Source organism: Moschus berezovskii, chromosome X (genome assembly GCF_049115385.1).
Source record: "Moschus berezovskii isolate FMDL1 chromosome X, NW_MosBer_1.0, whole genome shotgun sequence".
In the NCBI taxonomy this organism is placed as follows: Eukaryota; Metazoa; Chordata; class Mammalia; order Artiodactyla; family Moschidae; genus Moschus; species Moschus berezovskii.
In genome coordinates, this window is record NC_142488.1 from 56,499,778 (window position 1) to 56,519,506 (window position 19,729).

General features: G+C 39.7%; 1 protein-coding gene across 3 annotated transcripts in view; it reads left to right on the top strand.

Moving 5' to 3' along the window:
* ZNF41 (zinc finger protein 41) overlaps nt 1–19,729 on the top strand; it is a 49,822-nt gene that overhangs the window by 20,991 nt on the left and 9,102 nt on the right. For all 3 annotated transcript variants that reach the window (XM_055438141.2, XM_055438140.2, XM_055438143.2), the window contains exons 3-4: nt 9,494–9,614; nt 10,127–10,222. In XM_055438141.2, coding sequence (XP_055294116.1) covers nt 9,494–9,614; nt 10,127–10,222 — 217 coding nt within the window. The remainder of the gene's footprint in view (nt 1–9,493; nt 9,615–10,126; nt 10,223–19,729) is intronic.

Sequence of the window (19,729 nt, forward strand, 5' to 3'; positions counted from 1 at the left end):
TGCAGAAGCCAGGGAACATCCAGAGTTCCAGAGGGATAGGGCAACAGGGGCTTCCTGGGATGTGGGGCTTCAGTGCTAAAACAGGGAAAGTCCTGGGCATACTGGGACAGTTGTTCACCTTGCCCAAGAAACAGTCAAAGGAACCGAAGGTCAGACATAATGCAAGTGATGGAGAAGATGAAAGTACAGTGGCACAGAGCACACAGAAGTAGTATACACTGATGATCAAGAGCCTAGACTAGGAGCCAGGTAGACCAGTGCCCCACAGAGTGTGGTCCATGGACCAGACACAGGAGCATTAGATGAGAGCATATTAGAAATGCATTCCAGGACAGCCCAAGGGACAGGAAAGAACTGAGTCTAGAGAGAAGTCATAAGACTCAAAGGGCAGTCAGTCTGTGTCAACTGGAAGGAATGAGAAAGCCTCATCAGGACCAGGGAGCAGCCAGATGGACTGGGCACAACCAGAATGGTGCCACAGACTAAGGATCAGCTAGAGGGACAGCTGCCAAAGGGAACACAGGACAGTCAGGGGCAGCAGGGATCAGTCGGAGGGAAGAAGAAACAGGAGTCATGGAACAATGAAACAAGGGACCATCAGAGGAAGCAATAAACAGAGGCATCAGGAAAGAGACCAGAGGACACTCAGAAATAACAAGAAACATTTAGAGGAAACAGTAAACAGGGATCAAGGAAGAGTCAGAATGGGGACCATGCAGAGAAAACAAGAACCAGTAGAAGGAGCAGGAGAAGTCAGGAGACAGGAGTGGGCAGGGTAAGCAGGGAAAGACAGAGGGAGGAGTACACAGAGAACAATCTGATGAGAAGGGAAACAGCCAGAAGGAGCAGGAAAGACCAGGGCACCCTTAGCTAAGTAGGAACATGCAGAGAAGTTGGGTATCGAGCCCTGAGTAAGGGCAGAGTGAACTACATTGCACACTTTTTCAGGCAGCCTAGTAAGTGCTCTGAGAACCTGTCTGCTAGGCTGGGTTAGGGTTTAGAAGGGCAGGATCATCTCACAGGAGGTGATGGAGAAGTGTGCTGGGGCAGGAGTGAGAGCAGCCCTGAAGCTGGAGGACTGAGCCCCAGCAGGCTGACTGCAGGGTGGGACAGAGCAGATAGCCAGGGACAAAATGGGCAGTGAGTGACGGATCCTGGCAGCATAGCGTGCCCCAGGGCGGAGAGTGCAGAGAGTTCTGGGACAGAGATGACCCTGAAGGGAGATATTGCTGTGTGGTTCACTGGCGAGCCATCAGGGACTTAGCAGGGATCCTCACATAGGATGAGGAAGTCCTTGTAGGGGTTCTGGTGGTGGCAGAGACACAGGCCATCCTCCATGGTGGAAATGAGCCAGAAAACCATACCTTTTCATATGTGGCTGGTGAGGCTAGAATCTGGATGGGTCTGTATTAGCAACTTTGTATCCTAATTGCTAGCTCCAAAACCTCACATAACCTCCCCCCACCACCCACAGCCAGGGTAGAGTCCAAAAAAGTGTCTTATTTTGGTGGGGAAAGGGATGGAAGTGGGGCATCTGTGCCTGGCAAGATCTTTGTACACTTTCCCTGTGTGAATCCAAGGGAGGGAGAGACAGGTGAAGATGGTCTTTTTGTCTGCCAGCTTGGGCTATCAGAGTTGTTAAAATGTTTCACAATGTTTGAAAAAGAATACATATATGTATATATAATAGATACATATATATGAATATATATATATGTTTGCTGTGTACCTGAAACTAACACAACCTTGTAAATTAACTATCATTCAATAAAAAAGTTTTTAAAAAAATGTTTAACAATGCCAAATGGTAGAATATTTTAATTTTTCCACACTAGTCGGCAAGTAGCCACTCCTCCCCCACATCTGAGGCTCCTCCCCAGTGTCACCTACACATCTCCCAGTCTGTCCTGGCTCAGGTCACAGGCAAGAGAACAAGAATTAGGAGGGTGGGCAGGCAGAATGAGAGCTTCCCTCCAGCCTGACCCTGGTACTTCCCCCGGGTAAGTGCCCTTGGGCAGTGAGGGAGAGCAGGTCAGGTGTGTTGCTAGAGGCTCCTGTGGAGTTCTTCCTCTTGGCAACCTTCGAGGCTGTGCTCGGGAGAACTGGTGGGTGGAGAAGTGCTGGGCATGGCCCAGTGCTTGTGGATCTGCCTCTGGAGCTGCTGATGGTGGAGCAGGTACTGTGAGTTCTGTGCCTGCTTTGTGTCCCTGCGCACTTAACTAATAAGGGCCCCCAAAGAACAAAGGGTCTTTCAATGAATAAAGGCTGCTCATTTCCTCATAGCTGAATCACTAGATCTTGTCTTGATATTTAGTGCATTTTCTGTCTTGTTTAGGAAATCCTTGCCTACTCCAAGGCCTAAATGAATCATTTTGAAACTCTGATTCTTTTGCCTTTCACCCCAAATCACTAACTGTTAACATTTTGCCACATTTGCTTTCTCTTCTCAATTTATGTATTTACGTGTATGTTGTTGTTGTTCAGTCACTAAGTTGTGTCTGACTCTTTGCGACCCCATGAACGCAAAGGCTCCTCTGTCCACTATCTCCTGTAGTTTGCTCAGATTCATATCCATTGAGTCAGTGATGCTATCTAACCATCTCATCCTCTTCAACCCCCCTTCTACTTTTGCCTTCAATCTTTCCCAGCACCAGAGTCTCTTCCAATGAGTCGACTCTTCACATCAGGTGTCTAAAATATTGGAGCTTCAGCATAAGTCCTTCCAATGAATATTCAGGGTTGATTTCCTTTAGGATTGATTTATCTCCTTGCAGTCCAAGGGATCTCAAGAATCTTCTCCAGCACCACAGTTTGAAAGCATCAATTCTCTACTAACATACCATTTGTAAATAGTTTCCCCAATTGTCACAATACGTCCTTTTTGGCATTTCTGCCCAATTTAGGATCCAATCCAGGCACATGTATTGTCTTTAGTTCTCATGTCCCTTTAGCCTTTTACCTGAAAGAGTTCTAGCCCTTCCTTGACTTTCATGACACTGATCATTTGCAAGAATGTCCCTCAATTTGGGTTTGTTTCTTGCTTCCTCATAATTAGATTCAGGTTATTCATTTTTGTCAGGAATATCACAGAAATGATGCTGTGTTCTCAGTGTGTCATATCAGCAAGCATTCAATATTAATTTGTCCTTTATTGATGATGTTAACTTTGATCATCTGGCTAAGATGCTGCCTGTCAGGTACTATATAAAGTTACTATCTTTCTCTTTGTAATTAGTAACTATTGGGTTGGCCAAAAAGTTCATTCGAGTTTTTCTGTAACATTTTGTGGAAAACCCTGAATGAACTTTTTGACCAACCCAGTATTTTGTGGGAAAATACTTTGGGGCTATGTGAATATCCCGTTTCTCATGCTTTTGTCCATTGATTATAGCATCAAGCAATGATTCTTGCCTGTAACAATTAATAACTGTGCTATTTTCCTAATGGTGTTTTTCTGATTCCATCATTTCTTCTATATTGATTAGTTGGCAGTCTCATATAAGGAAAAACATTCCTTGCTCTGAGTGCTGAAAGAACGATTATATGCCAGGCACAATGAGTGCCTCTTGATTTACCATTTGTCACTAATAGGAACTAGAACTTCTTGGAGAAATAACTTACTCTGGGGTTAGAACAGAGAAAAGTACAAAATAATTATAGAAGAACTCATGCTGGAAAGTAATGAAGCACTCAAAAGATGGGAACATGTCAGAACATCACAGGAGCCACTTTTAAGGAGCTCCCTCAGGTCAAATCTGGGACAATTTGAGTAGCAAAAGAAATCATAACAGTAAAAGATTATTATCTACTGAATAAAGTAGAAAGTGACCAGTCCCTATAATAGGTAGGTAGGTACACAGGTAGGCAGATAAACAGGAAAGAAGTGAATGCTCCTTTTGTTTGTTTGTTTTTGTTTTTGGCTGTGCTGCGCAACTTGTAAGATCTCAGTTCTCTGACCAGGGATTGAACCCAGGCCACAGCAGTGAAAGCCAGGATTCCTAACCATTAGACAACCAGGGAACCCCTGTGAAGGCTCCTTTTTAATAGCATCTTGATCATTTTTGCTGTGCCCCTACTCCAGTCTTTCTGAGGATAATTTAGTAGTTTGTTAAAACTTTCTATTTGGAAATGATTATAAATTTACAGGAAGTTGTGAAGATGGTACAGAGGTCTCATGTAACCCTTTACCCAGTTTCTCCCAATGGTTACATTCTGTGTCACTAGAGTACAATTATCACAAGCAAGAAATTGACATTTCTGCAGTGTGCTAGTCATTCTCTGCCGTTTTACACATGTGTAGATTCCTGTACAATAATCTGGATACAGAATTATTCCATCACTGTATAGGTCTCTACTGGTGTTGACATTTTATCAGTTAGAGTGAAGTGTAGAAAACTTAGTTCCCTTTTAAGTCCTTTTACCCTCACCTGTTACTAATGTCTTAAATATTTCCTCTATATACATGGAGATCCATATCATAAAAATGTTATACTTTTTGCTTTGACCTTCAAATGTAATTTAGAAAACCCAACAGGAAAAGGAAAGTCTGTTGTATTTATTCATATTTTTTCTTTTTCCATTTTTCTTCTTTCCTGATGTTGCAGGACTTCTTTTATCATCTTCCTATTTAAAAAGCTTCCCTTAAGGGTACATCTGCTGCCAACAGATTTTCTTAGTTCTCCTTCATCTGAGAATATCTTGATTTCCCCCTTTGTGTCTTCTTTCTTAGTAACAGCTTTATTGAGATATAATTCACCTACCATACAATTTACTCATTTAAATTGTCCAGTGTTTTTTGTATGCTTTTGGATATGTGCAACCATCACTAAAATCAATTTTAGAACATTTTCATCACCTCAGACAGAAACCTCATTCCCTTTAGCCATCACTCTCCTCCACCTCACCTCCCTGCCTCCTCCAACACTAAGCAATCACTAATATGCTTTCTGTCTCTATAGACTTCACTATTCTGGACATTTCACATTAATTGAATCATATAACATATGATCTTTGTGTCTGACATCTTTCAGCATAATGTTTTCAAGGAACTCCCTCTGGCCCAGTCTGGGACAATTTGAATATCAAAATAAATCATGATAATAATAGGTTATAACCCACTGAATAAAGTAGAAAGTCACCAGTCCATATGATAGCTCATTAGGTATATATGTAAGTAGGCAAATAGGGAAGAAGTGTAGCATGGACATGTTGTAACGGGTATCACTATTTCATTCCTTTTCATGGCTGAATACTATTCCATTGTTTAAGTGTGCCACATTTTGTTTATTCCTTTATCAGCCAATGTACATTTGGATTGTTTCCACCCTTTGGCTGTTATAAGTAATACTGCCTGTAAACATTTTTATGTGGACATATATTTTCATTTATCTCAAGTATACATACACCTGGGAGTAGAATTTCTATTTAATCATTTGAGGAACTGCCAGACTGTTTTCTAAAGCAGCCACACTAGTTTACATTCCCACCAGCAGTGTGTGTAGTTTTCAATTTCTCCACATCCTCACCAGCACTTGTTATTATCTGAGTTTTTGGATCTAGCCATCCTACTGAGTATGAGGTAGTATCTCATTGTAGTTTTGATTTGCATTTCCTTGATAATTAATGATGCTAAGCATCTTTTCATGTATTTATTTGCCATGATATTTCATTTCTTAAGGATAATTTTGCCAGGTATGAAACTCAGAGTGGACAGTTCTTTTCTTTCAGCACTTGAAAAATGTTGTGCCACTTCTCTCTACCATGGTTTCAGATGCTGTCAATGTATTTTTCCCCTATAGGTAAGGTATCATTTCTCTCTTGCTGACTTCAAGATTTTTTCTTTGTCTTTAGTTTTCTGAAGTTTGACTATAATGGGTCTTGGTATAATTTCTTTGGCTTATCCTTTTGGGGTTTGCTCTGCAGTCCGTGGGGTCGCTAAGGGTCGGACACGACTGAGCGACTTCACTTTCACTTTTCACTTTCACACATTGGAGAAGGAAATGGCAACCCACTCCAGTGTTCTTGCCTGGAGAATCCCAGGGACGGGGGATCCTGGTGGGCTTCCGTCTATGGGGTCACACAGAGTCGGACACGACTGAAGTGACTTAACGGCAGCATCTTGAAACTGTTTATATCTTTTACAAAATTTGAGAAATTTTCAGCTATAATTTTTTCAAATACTTTTCAGCCTCATACTTTCTCCTCTCCCCTGGGACTCTGATGACATGAATGCCAGATCTTTTATTATAGTCTCATATTTCCCTGAGGCTCTGCTCATTTTTTCCCCCATCAATTTTCTTTTTGTTCTTCAGATTGGATCATTTCTATTGTTTTATCAAGTTCTCTAATTCTTTCCTCTGTCCTCTCTATTCTGCTGTTGAGCTCATCCATTGAGTATTAAAATTTTAGTTATATTTTTCAGTTCTAAAATTTTCATTCTGTTCTTCTTTATATCCTTTTTTATTATGAGACTATTTTTGCATTTAAATACATTGAAGCATTTTTATGGTGGCTACTTTACAATTGTTGATAACTCTAACATCTGTGTCATCTCAGTCTTTTCTCATTCCAGTTGAGATTTTCCTGCTTCTTCACATGATGCCTGATTTTCAGTTATGTCCTGGATATTTTGGGAACTCTGAGATTCTGGATACTATTTAAATCCTGTTTTTTAGCACGCTCCCTCCAATACTGTTCTACCAAAAAAAAGAGAATCTCCTTTTTACTGCCAGGTGGAGGTGAAAGTTCAGGTCCCTACTTGGCCTCCTTTGACACCCCAGAGGGGACAAGCATCTTGCTGCTGCTGTGTGGATGTGAATTTCATGCTCCGCACCAGACTATCTCTTTCACCACCCTGGTGGGGAGACAAAAAAGGCACCTCATTACTGGGTTGGGGATAGAAGTTCAGGACCCCCCAAATTTACAGTGGCCCAAATTTACACTGTCAGGGAGGGGCCTCATTATTCCCAGGCAAGGATGAAAACCAGGACTCCCTGTTCAGCCTTTACTGATGGAAATGGGTATGGGGCAGTAATTATCTAAATTTTTCTCCCTTGTTACATTGCCCCTTTCCTTGTACTTTGGTTAGAGAGAGCAGACTTTCTTGGGGCTGTTTTTTATCTGCACCATTTGGCATTCTGAATTGTCAAATTCTCTATCACTGAGTCCAAGATACATGGAACAAAAAGAAAACTCAGGGAAATCACCACTGTGTCACTCCTCAGGTTCCAAGGTCCCTAAGCAGGTAACATCCTTCTCTCGAACTGACAGTCTTCCTTATTTAATATGTAATGTCCAGAGATCATAGCTGTACTTAGTACCAGAAATAGGGAGACTTCTGTCTATTCCATTTTGGACCCACTTGTAATTTTTAACTTAATTTTAAAATAAGTAATACATTCACATGGTTCTCTCCCCCAATCCTACAGATCTCCCTAACCAAAAAACCAGTCTTGATCAGTTGGTGGGTGTGTGGTATATGATTAGAGATTACACAGATAAAAGCAACTAAGAAAATATCCTTGATATTTTCCCACAAAGAAAGTAGATACTATTATGTTACTGTTAACTTAAAACCTTTTATCATGAAATATTACATATATTTTGAATAATACTGCTGTAAATACTCTTGAACATGCCTCTTGTTGCATATGAGCACATATTCAAATTGAGCATATTTCCATGGATGGAATCATGTTTCCTTGGGTATGCATGCTTCAACATTACCAGGTGAAGCCAAAATGCTTTCCAATGTGGTCGTACCAATTTATGCCTCCATCAGACATATGAGAGTTTTCACTGAACCATGTTTTCTTCAACACTTCATATTGCCAGTCTTTAAAAAATTTTATTGAGGTGTAGTTGATTTATAATAAATGTTTCAGGTGTACAACATAGTGATTCACAGTTTCTAAAGATTATACTCCATTTATAGTTATTATAAAATATTGACTGTATTCCCTGTGCTGTGCAATATATCCTGTTGCTTATTTATTTTATACATAGTAGTTTGTACCTCTTAATCCCCGCCCATTACTTTGCCCCTCCTCACTTCCCTCTCCCTAGCAGTAACCACTAGTTTGTTCTCTACGTTTGTGAGTCTGTTTCTATTTTTGTTATGTTCACTAGTTTGTTTTATTTTTTAGATTCCACATATAAGTGATATCATACAGTATTTGGCTTTCTCTGTCTGACTTACTTCACTTAGCCTAATACCCTCCAAGTCCATCCATGTTGTTGCAAATGGCAGAATTCCATTCTTTTTTATGGCTGAGTAGTATTCCATTGTGTGTGTGTGTGTGTGTGTGTGTGTGTACACTACATCTTCTTTATCCATTCCTCTGCAGATGGACACTTGGGTTGCCTCTATGCCTTGGATATTGTAAATAGTGCTGCTATGAACATTGGAGCACACATATATTTTCAAATTAGTGTTTAATTTTCTTTGGATATATACCCAGGAGTGGAACTGCTGAATCATTTGGTAGTTCTGTTTTTAGTTTTTTCAGGAACTGTTTTCCATAGTGGCTGTACCAATTAACCTTCTCAACAACTGTGTATAAGGGTACTTTTTCTCCACATCCTTGATATTGCCAGTCTTCTTCATTGAAGACATTGTAGAAGTTGTGTAATGGTAACTCATTACTTGAATGTACATTCTCTGGTTACTAAAGAGGTTGAACTCTTTTTGTGTTTATTAATGCCTTGCATTTCCTCTTTCATAAAATGCTTGTTCGAATCTTTTGCTCACTTTTCTACTAGGTGGCCTCTTTTTTTAAAATTGGTTTCTAAGTATTCTTTACATTTCTCTAGATAGGAGCCCTTTGTCAGTAATATTTATTGGAGATATCTTCTATTTGGTGGATTTTCTTTTTTTTTTCTCTTATAATATGGTCTTTTTAAAAAATATAAATTTTAAACTTTATTGTAGACAGATATCAATCTTTTATTTATGGTTAGTGTTTTTGCATCCTGTTTGAGAATTATTTTCACAATCCAAGATCATAAAGATATTCATCTATACTATGTTTTTTTCTTGTTACCTATTAAAGGTTTTATTGTTTTGCTTTTCCCCTCAATACATTTCTTTGAAATGCCTTTTAGACCCCTTTGTATCTTCTTATGTTGGTTGTCCAAGTTTTTTTTTTTCAAGTTGGTTTTTATTTTAGTCATTTCTATATTGCCATTGGCTGACACATAATCAACCAGTAAATGTATTATATATATAATTCCTACATTAACTTGAGGATTTAAAGGGAGCCTATTTTAATCCTTATTTTTGAAAAATCAGGGACTGAATGAATGTAATACATAGCCAATGTCAAGATACTTTAGTGTGTTTTTCTCTCACAAAATAAAATGCAAAACTAGGTGCTGAGTGAAAACCCTACATGATACATTATGGTAAAAATCATTAAAAACAACTAACTTCCTAGTCCTCTTCCCTCATCGTCCAGTGCTCACCATGTCATCTTGAATGGGACTATTTTTACAGGTGTCATTTGAGGATGTCACCGTGGACTTCAGCCAGGAGGAGTGGCAGCACTTGGACCCTGTTCAGCGGCGCCTGTACTGGGATGTGACACTGGAGACCTACAGCCACCTGTGTGCAGTGGGTAAGCACAGCTGCCCTATACACTTTCCAGGGGCCTCAGAGAGGCTGCCTCCATTCTCTGCTGCTGAAAGCTCTGGGGCATCTAAAGTGTGTAATGGTGTCATCTTTGATTTGCCTGAGATTCTTCAGTCCTTTTACACTTCTGTGATTATTCTCTATTCCCAGGGAATGGGATTACTTTCCTGAAGAACAAATAGAAGCATGGTTGAAAGGCCTAGAAACCCAATTCAGTTCAGTTCAGTCAGTTCAGTCGCTCAGTCGTGTCTGACTCTTTGCGACCCCATGAATCACAGCACACCAGGCCTCCCTGTCCATCACCAACTCCCAGAGTTCACTCAAACTCATGTCCATCGAGTCTGTGATGCCATCCAGCCATCTCATTCTCTGTCGTCCCCTTCTCCTCCCGCCCCCAATCCTTCCAAGCATCAGAGTCTTTTCCAGTGAGTCAACTTGTCGCGTGAGGTGGCCAAAGTATTTAACTGGACCCAATCCTGTATCATGTCCTGTTCACAGGTTACCAAGTTCCCAAACCAGAGGTCATCTTCAGACTGGAGCAAGGAGAGGGGTCATGGACATTGGAGAAAGAAACTCCACATCACAGCTGCTCAGGTGAGTGAGTGTGACCTGAGAAAATGGGGAATGTGGAGTAGATCTGTTTTACTAGGAGAGGCTGATACCTTTGAAAGGCTCTGAAGATAACCTGTTTTGAAGGCTTTAAACTTTTGCAGTCACTTGGAGAGAGTTGACAGAAGCCCCTTTAATACCCAAGGGCCAACTCCCAAGTATGACCCTCGCCAATATCCACTGTCTTCTTTGCTTTTTGATAAAAGAGCTGTCTCTAACCTCTGTACCCTCTGTACCAGCACATATATAGTACCCTATCTTACTGGAGTGGGTTGCCATTTCCTTCTCTGGGGGATCTTCCCAACCCAGGGATTGAACCCGTGTCTCTTATGTCTCCTGCATTGCAAGTGGATTCTTTATCACTATTGCTACCTGGGAAACTATTTTACCTGGGAACTTTTATTCTTCCTACTCCACTCCCACCCTCTTATCTTAGGTTCTTTCCTTGTACATTCAGGTATTTTAATTTTTCTTCCCTTTTATACTAATTCCTCATATCCATCCCTTATGCCTCCTCCTACTGGTAACAGTTCTAATGTATTTGATCTTTGAATTTGTGTGGTATTCTCTTAAAGCCTAAAGTATGAGTTTACTTGTGGTTGTTGCTCAGCTGCTAAGTCATGTCCAACTCTTTGCGACCCCATAGACTGTAGCATGCCAGGCTCTCCTGTCCTTTACTATCTCCTGGAGTTTGCTCAGATTCATGTCCATTGAGTTGGTGATGCTATCTAACCATCTCATCCTCTGCCACCCCTTTTTCCTTTTGCCTTCAATCTTTTCCAGCATCTGAGTCTTTTACATAGAATACTATGCTGCGTAGTATTCCACAGTGTGCCAGTACCACATCTTATTGAACCATTCATCCAGTGGTGGAATCTAGGTTTTCATTAATGCCCATCTAAGACAAACAATTAATGCCCATCTAAGACAAACAATCCTACAATAAATTTCTACACAAATGTTCTCAGGGATGTATATAGAAAAGAGGGTTTGCCTGATCATTGTATATTCTCATCCTGAATTTGACCAAGCACCACTATATTCTTCTTGAATTGGCTACACTAATCTATACTCCCAGAGTAGGGCACAGGGTTCTTGTTTTCCTCGAGTTTCTGCCAACAATTAATAGCACCAAAGTTTCTCATTTTTTGGCCAACAATGGGTATAAAGTGGAATCTCATTTTTTATTTCTCATTTCTCCAGTACTTAGTTTGAGCATTTCATCACTGACCTGTTGTGGTCTCTTGAGTTTCGCTCCTTTGAGTGACCTTGCTCATCTCCCCCTTGTTTTGATTAAATTTACTCTGGTTCATACTGATTTGCATCCAGATTTTTATTTTCCCTCTTTTCCAGGCATCTCCTTATTATCCTCATAAATGAGACTGCCCTACGGAGACTATCTACTGTTCACCAGTCTTATATATATGCAAGGATTCATCCATCCTGAAATTCTGATGACTCTGCTTTTGACATCTCAAGTCTGTTTTTCCCTAGTAGTTTTTAGTACTATATTTAGCTACTCAGAAAGTTCCCTTGAGATGTTTCTCTTACTACTCAATATATCAGAAATTGAAATCATTACCTCATATATCAGAAGCCCTTCTCACCTTCCAACTTTTGTCATATTGTCAGTGTTTCTTAAATCTTTCAGTCATTTTTAATTAATCACTCTACAGTTCCTACTGCTTTTTCATTTTTGCAAATATCATTTTTAGTTCTCAATCCATCTTCTTAGTTCCCATCTTCTTAGTTCTGAAAGGTTGTTGCTGAACCATTAAAGATACCAGGATTCTTGGCCTCTGGAGGAGAGGAATTCAATCCAGGACCAGTGATGAGGCTTGACTGCTCAGAGCTTTTGTGTGATAAAGTTTTATTAATGTATAAAAGAGATAGAGAAAGCTTCTGGTCTTTAGCCGAAAGTTATATAGCTACTAGCAAAGAGTCGGACACGACTGAGAGACTGAACTGAACTGAGCAGGCTGCTAATTAGAGAAAGGAAATGTCTCAAAACTCAGAGACTGGCACCAGGCCCCCCACAACATGCATTTTGAGATAATATTGGCACAAGGTGAGTTGTCCTGGGCCATAAAACAGGCCATAAAACAATTGACATGAATCTTGAAGAAAGGCAGTTTTCCAAGCAAAGACATAGTCTCATTAACATAGCTTAAGAGAACATTTGCATGAGTAAAACATACTGGTTTGTCAAGTCGGTTCTGAGTCTTAGGTGGAACTGACTTGAAGAAAGACAGAGTCTAGGGTAAATACATTCATTAACATAGCTTAAGAAAAACATTTCCATAATCTGAACGATTGAGAAAAGTTAAGTTCAGGTGGAACCAGGTGTTGTCATGACAGCACAGAATTTTTAAAGAAACCCCCCTTTAAATTTGTATAGAAAAGGGAAAAAAACCTGACACTTGTAGTTTGTTTCCTCCTGCAGCTTAAGACAGAGATAAAAAATGTCTGACACTTGCAGCCTATGTCCTCAGTTTGGAGACCCCTAGCCTTCCTGCCTGTTACCCTCTCAGTTCCATCCAAAACCAGCTCCATATTTTCTTATGCCTGGATTATAATTTTTCTATTACTGATTATAGTTGCTGATTCCATTCTTTTTATTAGTTCACTTCAAACGCTAATGACAGATTTCATTGCCTAAAATGTTTTTATTTATTTTGACATTAGCTTTATGAAAAAAACCTAAAATTATTCACATATAACTGTTCATTCAAAAAGACAAACAACATGGCCATGTATTTCCAATTCAAACGTGTGTCTGTATGTTTTGTATAACCTTTGCACAACTCCACTTTTAACATATCTTATGATTCTATGAGGTTTATTTTTATTAATAATTCTATGAGTTTTGGGGAATTCCCTGACAGTTCGGTGGCTAGGACCCAGTGCTTTCACTGCTGAAGGCCTGAGTTCGATTCCTGGTCAGGGAATAAAAATCCCACAAGCCTCAGAGTGTGGACAAAATAATAATAATAATAATAATTCTATGAGTTTTGACAAATGCATACAGTCATGTAACAACCACAATAATCAAGATATAGAACAAAAATTACCTCAGGTCCTTTATTGTGTCACTCCTTCCCACTGCTTACAGACCTGGAAAATACTGATTTCTTTTCTGTCTCTGTAGTTTTGCCTTTTTCAGAATGTCATATAAATGGAATCATACAGTATGAAGCTTTTTGGGCCTGGCTTCTTTTACTTAGCATAATGCATTCAAAACTTACTTCTACTGTTGTGTTTTCCATAGCTTGATTCCTTTTTATTGCTGAGTAGTATTCCATAGCATGGATGTACCACAGTTCATCCATTCACCAACTGAAGGGTATTTGTCAGTTTGATTAGTATGTGTCTTGGTGTGTTCCTCCTTGGGTTTATCCTGCTTGGGATTCTCTGTGCTTCCTGGACTCTGTTGACTATTTCCTTTCCCGTGTTAGGGAAGTTTTCAGTTATTATCTCTTCAAATATTTTCGTGGGTTCTTTCTCTCTCTCCTCTTTCTGGGACTCTGTATTGTGAATGTTGGTGAGTTTAATATTGTCCCAGAGGTCTCTTAGACTGTCTTCATTTCTTTTCATTCTTTTTCTGTATTGTTTTTCTATATTTCTATATTTGTGGCAGTGATTTCCACCATTCTGTCTTCCAGGTCACCTATTCATTCTTCTGTCTCAGTTATTCTATATTGATTCCTTCTAGTGTATTGTTCATCTCTGTTTGTTCTTTAGTTCTTCTAGGTCTTTGGTAAACATTTCTTTCATCTTCTCCATTTTTTTTCTAAAATTCTAGATGATCCTGGATCATCTTTACTATCATTATTCTGAATTTGTTTTCTGGAAGGTTGCCTATCTCCATTTTGTTTTTCTGGTGTTTTATCTCGTTCCTTCATCTGGGAGATAATCCTCTACCTTTTCATTTTTGATTAACTTTCTGTGATTGTGGTTCTCATTCTGGAGGCTTCAGTACTGTAGTTCTGTTTCTTCTGTCTGCCTTCCAGTGGATGAGGCTAAAAGGCTTGTGTGAGCTTCCTGATGGGAAGGACTGGTGGTGGGAAAAACTGTGTCTTGCTCTGGTGGGCAGGCTGTGCTCAGTAAAACTTTAATCTGATTGCCTGCTGATGGGTGGGGGCTGTGCTCCCCTCCTGGTAGTTTGGCCTGTGGCGACCCAGCCCTAGAGTCTGCAGGCTCTATGGTAGGGCGAATGCCAAACTCCCAAGAGGGTTCACACCAAGGGGCAACTCCCAGGACTGCTACTTCCAGTGCCCCCATCCCTGTAGAAAGCCACTGCTGACCCACACCTCCAGAGGAGATCCCCCAACACTAGCAGGTATGTCTGGTTCAGTCTCCTGTGGGGTCACTGCTCCTTTCCCCTGAGTCCTGCTGTATACAGGATTTTGTGTGTGCCTTCCAAGAGTGGAGTGTTTCCCCCAGTCCTGTGGAAGCCCTGCAATCAAATCCCACTGCCCTTCAATGTGAGATTCCCTGGGGATTCCTAGTCCCTTTGCCAGATACCCAGGCTGGAAAGCCTGACATGGGGCTCAGAACCTTCACAGAGGTGGGAGAGCTTCTTTGGTATTATTGTTCTCCAGTTTGTGGGTTGCCCACCTGGTGGGTATAAGATTTTATTTTTATCATGATTGCAGTCCCCCTACCATCTTGTTGTGGCTTCTTTGTTTTTGGACATGGAGTATCTTTTTTGGTGGATTCCAGTGTCCTCCTGTTGATGATTGTTTAACAGCTAGTTGTGATTTCAGTGCTCTCACAGGAGGAGATGAGCATACACCCTTCTACTCTGCCATCTTCAATAATCTGAAGGATATTTGGATCGTTTCCAGTTTGGGTGATAATGAATAAAGGTGCTATAAATATGTTTACATATTTTATGTGATGATGAGATTTCATTCACTTGGGTAAATATCTATGAGTCAAACTGCTGGGTTGTATAGTAAGTATATGTTAACTTTATTAAAAACTGCCAAATTGTTTTCCAAAGTGACTATACGATTTTAAATTCTAACCAGCTATGTATGAGAGTTCCAGTTGATCTACATTCTCACCAGCACTTGGAATTGTCCATTTAAAAAATTTTAGCCATTCTAACAGTAAGATAGTTGTATCTTACTGAGGTTTTAATTAGTATTTCCATAATATCTAATATTTGACATCTATATATCAAGAAGAATATATCTTCACCAAAGAATGGTGAAGTGTTTTTATAAATCTTTTGCCTAGTTTCTATAGGAAACATTGTTTCCTTATTGTTGAGTTTTAAAGTTCATTATATATTCAGGACACAAGTTATTTATCAGATATGTGTTCTGCAAATTTTTTCTTTTTATTTGCTTATCAGTATCTTTCATGGGGCATTTAAAATTTTAACAAAGTCTAATTTATCTTTTTTCTTGTTTTATGGATTGTACTTTTGGTATTGCATCTAAGAAATCTTCACCTAATCCAAGGTCACAGAAAAATTAGGTTTTACATTTACTTCTATGATTCATTTTGCATTAATTTTTGTATGTGGTTTAAAGTATGGATCAAAGTTTTGTTTTTTGTTTTTGCACATAGCTATTAAATCATTTCAGCATCATTTATTTAAAAAAACATCCTTTCAACTGAAATGCCTTTGCACTTTTATTGATAATCAGTTGTCATATGTGTGTGGGTCTCTTACTAGACTCTTCATTCTGTTCCACTGAAGTATTCATCTGTATTTACACCATTCCCACACAGTCTTGATTACTGTAGCTATGTAATAAATTTTAAATCATGTAGTATTAATCCTCCAAGTTTGTTCTTCTCTTTCAAATTCTTTTGTCTACTGTAAATACTTTGTGTATCCATTTGAATTTTATAGTCATTTTTTTTGTTGCTGTGAAAGTAAGTTTTGATTGTGATTAAATTTAATCAGTTTAGAGGGAATTCAGTTCAATTCAGATCAGTTCAGTCGCTCAGTTGTGTCCGACTCTCCGCGACCCCATGAATCACAGCACGCCAGGCCTCCCTGTCTATCACCAACTCCAGGAGTTCACTCAAACTCATGTCCACAGAGTCGGTGATGCCATCCAGCCATCTCATTCTCGGTCGTCCCCTTCTCCTCCCACCCCCAACCTTTCCCAGCATCAGAGTCTTTTTCAGTGAGTCAACTCGTCGCATGAGGTGGCCAACGTATTGCAGTTTCAGCTTTAACATCAGTCCTTCCAATGAACACCCAGGATTGATCTCCTTTAGAATGGACTGGTTGGATCTCCTTGCAGTACAAGGGACTCTCAAGAGTCTTCTCCAACACCACAGTTCAAAAGCATCAATTCTTCGGCGATCAGCTTTCTTCACAGTCCAACTCTCACATCCATACATGACCACGGGAAAAACCATAGCCTTGACTAGACGGACCTTTGTTGGCAAAGTAATGTCTCTGCTTTTTAATATACTATCAAGTTTGGTCATAACTTTCCTTCCAGGGAGTAAGCGTCTTTTAATTTCATGACTGCAATCAGCATCCGCAGTGATTTTGGAGCCCAAAAAAATAAAGTCTGACACTGTTTCCACTGTTTCCCCATCTATTTCCCATGAAGTGATGGGACCAGATGCCATGATCTTTGTTTTCTGAATGTTGAGCTTCAAGCCAACCTTTTCACTCTCCTCTTTCACTTTCATCAAGAGGCTTTTGAGTTCCTCTTCACTTTCTGCCATAAGGGTAGTGTCATCTGCATATTAGCATCTTAATATTATCAACTTTTTCAATTCAGATATATAAGTGATTTGATATATTTATATATTGCAAACTGATTACCACCATAAGGTTAGCTACCACTTCCATCTTATCACAGTTACTATTTTTTTGTGGTAAAAACATTTAAGATCTACTCTCTAGGTAACATTCAGGTTTATGATGCAATATCATTATCTGTAGTCCCCATGCTGCACAATAGGTTCCCAGAACTTGTTCATTTCATAACTGGAAGTTGGTGCTCTTTGACCAATATCTCCCCATTTTCTCCACCCTCCAGTCCTCAAGAACCACTACTCTACTCTGTTGCTCTGAGTCTGGCTTTTATAGATTCCATATACAAGTTATAATACCATGCAATATTTGTCTTTGTCTGACTTATTTCACTTAGCATGATGCCCTCAACGTTCAGCCAAGTTGTAGCAAATGGCACAATGTCCTTCTTTTTCATGTATGATATTAGTAATATTCCATTGTATATGTACACTACATCTTTATCCATTCAGTGTTGATAGACACTTGGGTTGTTTTCATATCTTGCTGTTGTGAATAATGCTGCAATGAACATGGGGGAGCAGATATCTCTAAAAGATCCTGATTTCAATTCCTTTGAATATATGCCCAGAAGTGGAATTGTGGGTCTACTTTGAATTTTTTGAGGAACCTCCATACTGTTTTTCACAGTGGCTACACCAGTTTACACTCCCACCAACAGTGCACAAGGGTTCCCTTTTCTCTGCCTCTTTGCCAACACTTGCTATTGCTTGTCTTTTTGATAATGGCCATTCTAATAGATGTGAAGTGATATCCATTGCGGTTTTGACTTTCATTTCCCTGAGGATTACTAATATTGAGCACCTTTTCATGTAGCTATTGGTCATTTGCACAGATTCTTTGGAAAAAATGTCTATTCAGTTTCTCTGCCCATTTTAATTGGTTTGTTTGGTTTTTTGTTTTTGCTTTTTTGCTATTGAGCTGTGTGTATTTATATATTTTGCCTATTAACTCCTTATCAGATATAGGATTTGTAAATATCTTCTACCATTCCAGAGGTTGCCTCTTCATTTTGATAATTGTTTCTTTTGCTGTACATTTTTAATGTCTTCTTGATATCTGCCATATTTGATAGTGTTTCACTAATATGATCCTACTCTGTGCTCTCTCTATCCAGATGATACATTTTCACCTTGTGATCACATTTCACTATTTCATGAAATGGCTCATAAGTACTCCAGAATGTATGGCTATTTCTTTTTTCTCATCCTCCATCCCACAGGAACTCAGGGAAGACAGGATTTTAGGCCGTGTGGTAACTGAGGCTTTTGTGTGAAGTGTTAGTTGCTCAATCATGTCTGACTTTTTGCAAACCCATGAACTGTAGCCCGCCAATCTTCTCTGTCTATGGAGTTCTCTAGGTAAGAACTACTGGAGTGGGTAGTCATTCCCTTCTCCAGGGGATCTTCCCAACTCAAGGATCAAACCTGGGTCTCCTGCATTGCAGGTGGATTCTTTACATCTGAGCCACCAGGTAGGCTCCCAACTAAGGCTTTTACTTGTATGTTTTTAGAAAGCTCCCAGAATTAAGAGCCTACTTCTCAGATTCACAGACATAGAGAACATACTTGTGGTTGCCAGGTGGAGGAGCAGTGAACTGGGAGTTTGGGATTAGCAGATCAAACTATTATATATAGGATGGAAAAACAGCAAGGTCCTCCTGTATATATAGTACATGGAACTATAGTCAATATCCTGTGATAAACCATAATGAAAAAAGAATTTAAAAAAATCCATTCTTACACTGAAGAAAGAAAGCCAGTTTCTTATTGTATAACTTAGGGCCTAATCGGGGAAAGAAACCACATACTAATTTAAACAGGAAAAGTTTAACATTAATTATTGGCTGTTGTGGGATTGCAGTAATAAGGGATTAGCCAGTAAGAGTAAAGAAAACTCTAATGAATAAAGAAATAGCAGATTAGTGTGTGAGAGTTCCTCAAGGGCTGTGAAGGAACACCCAAAGAAGAGCCTCCTCTGCTTCCCAGAGGTGAATACAGACTTTATAAGGAGGTCATATCCATGGCTTATGGCATGACAGAAGAGTTGCTGTTGTGCTGCACTGGTGGAACTTGCTGGAAATCTGTCCTCTTCGGTTCCAGAAAAAGCTGATCATGGGGCAGTGTCTCATTGGAAATATTCTACTGCACATCATCTGAGAGGAGTGCCAGAAGTGCTGGGTGCTTCTGACTGCAAAGAATTGCAAAAGCTGGGTTCTGGGGAAGCCATAGGAGCAGCAGGAGTTGGGTGCTAAAGAAGTCACCTGCACTTCAAGATCTGGGTGCCTGGGAAACTGCATGTGCATCAGGAGCCAGATGCTGCTGACGCCACCACACTTCTGGAGCCTGGTGCTAAACAAGCTGCCCTTGCTGGAGGAGCATGCTGAGTGAGCTCACTAGAACCAGGAAGCAAAACCCCTTCTTCCAGTGTTTCTCCATCACCCTGTATTGACAAGGTTCAACATCATGCCAGCTACCAAAAGAAAAGAGACTCAGATCCATTTTTATAGAGTGGGCAAGGAAGTGTGATTCAGGGTTAAAAGGTAATAAATTGATAACTGGAGCATTTATTCTTCAAATTTTTGGAAGCAAAGCATGGAGAATATTTATTAAACTTAAATTTATTGAATTTGGAGAGATAGTCAGAGGAAGGTACTTTGTTCTCTTTCAAAAGGATTCTTCAAGTGTATGCTCAGA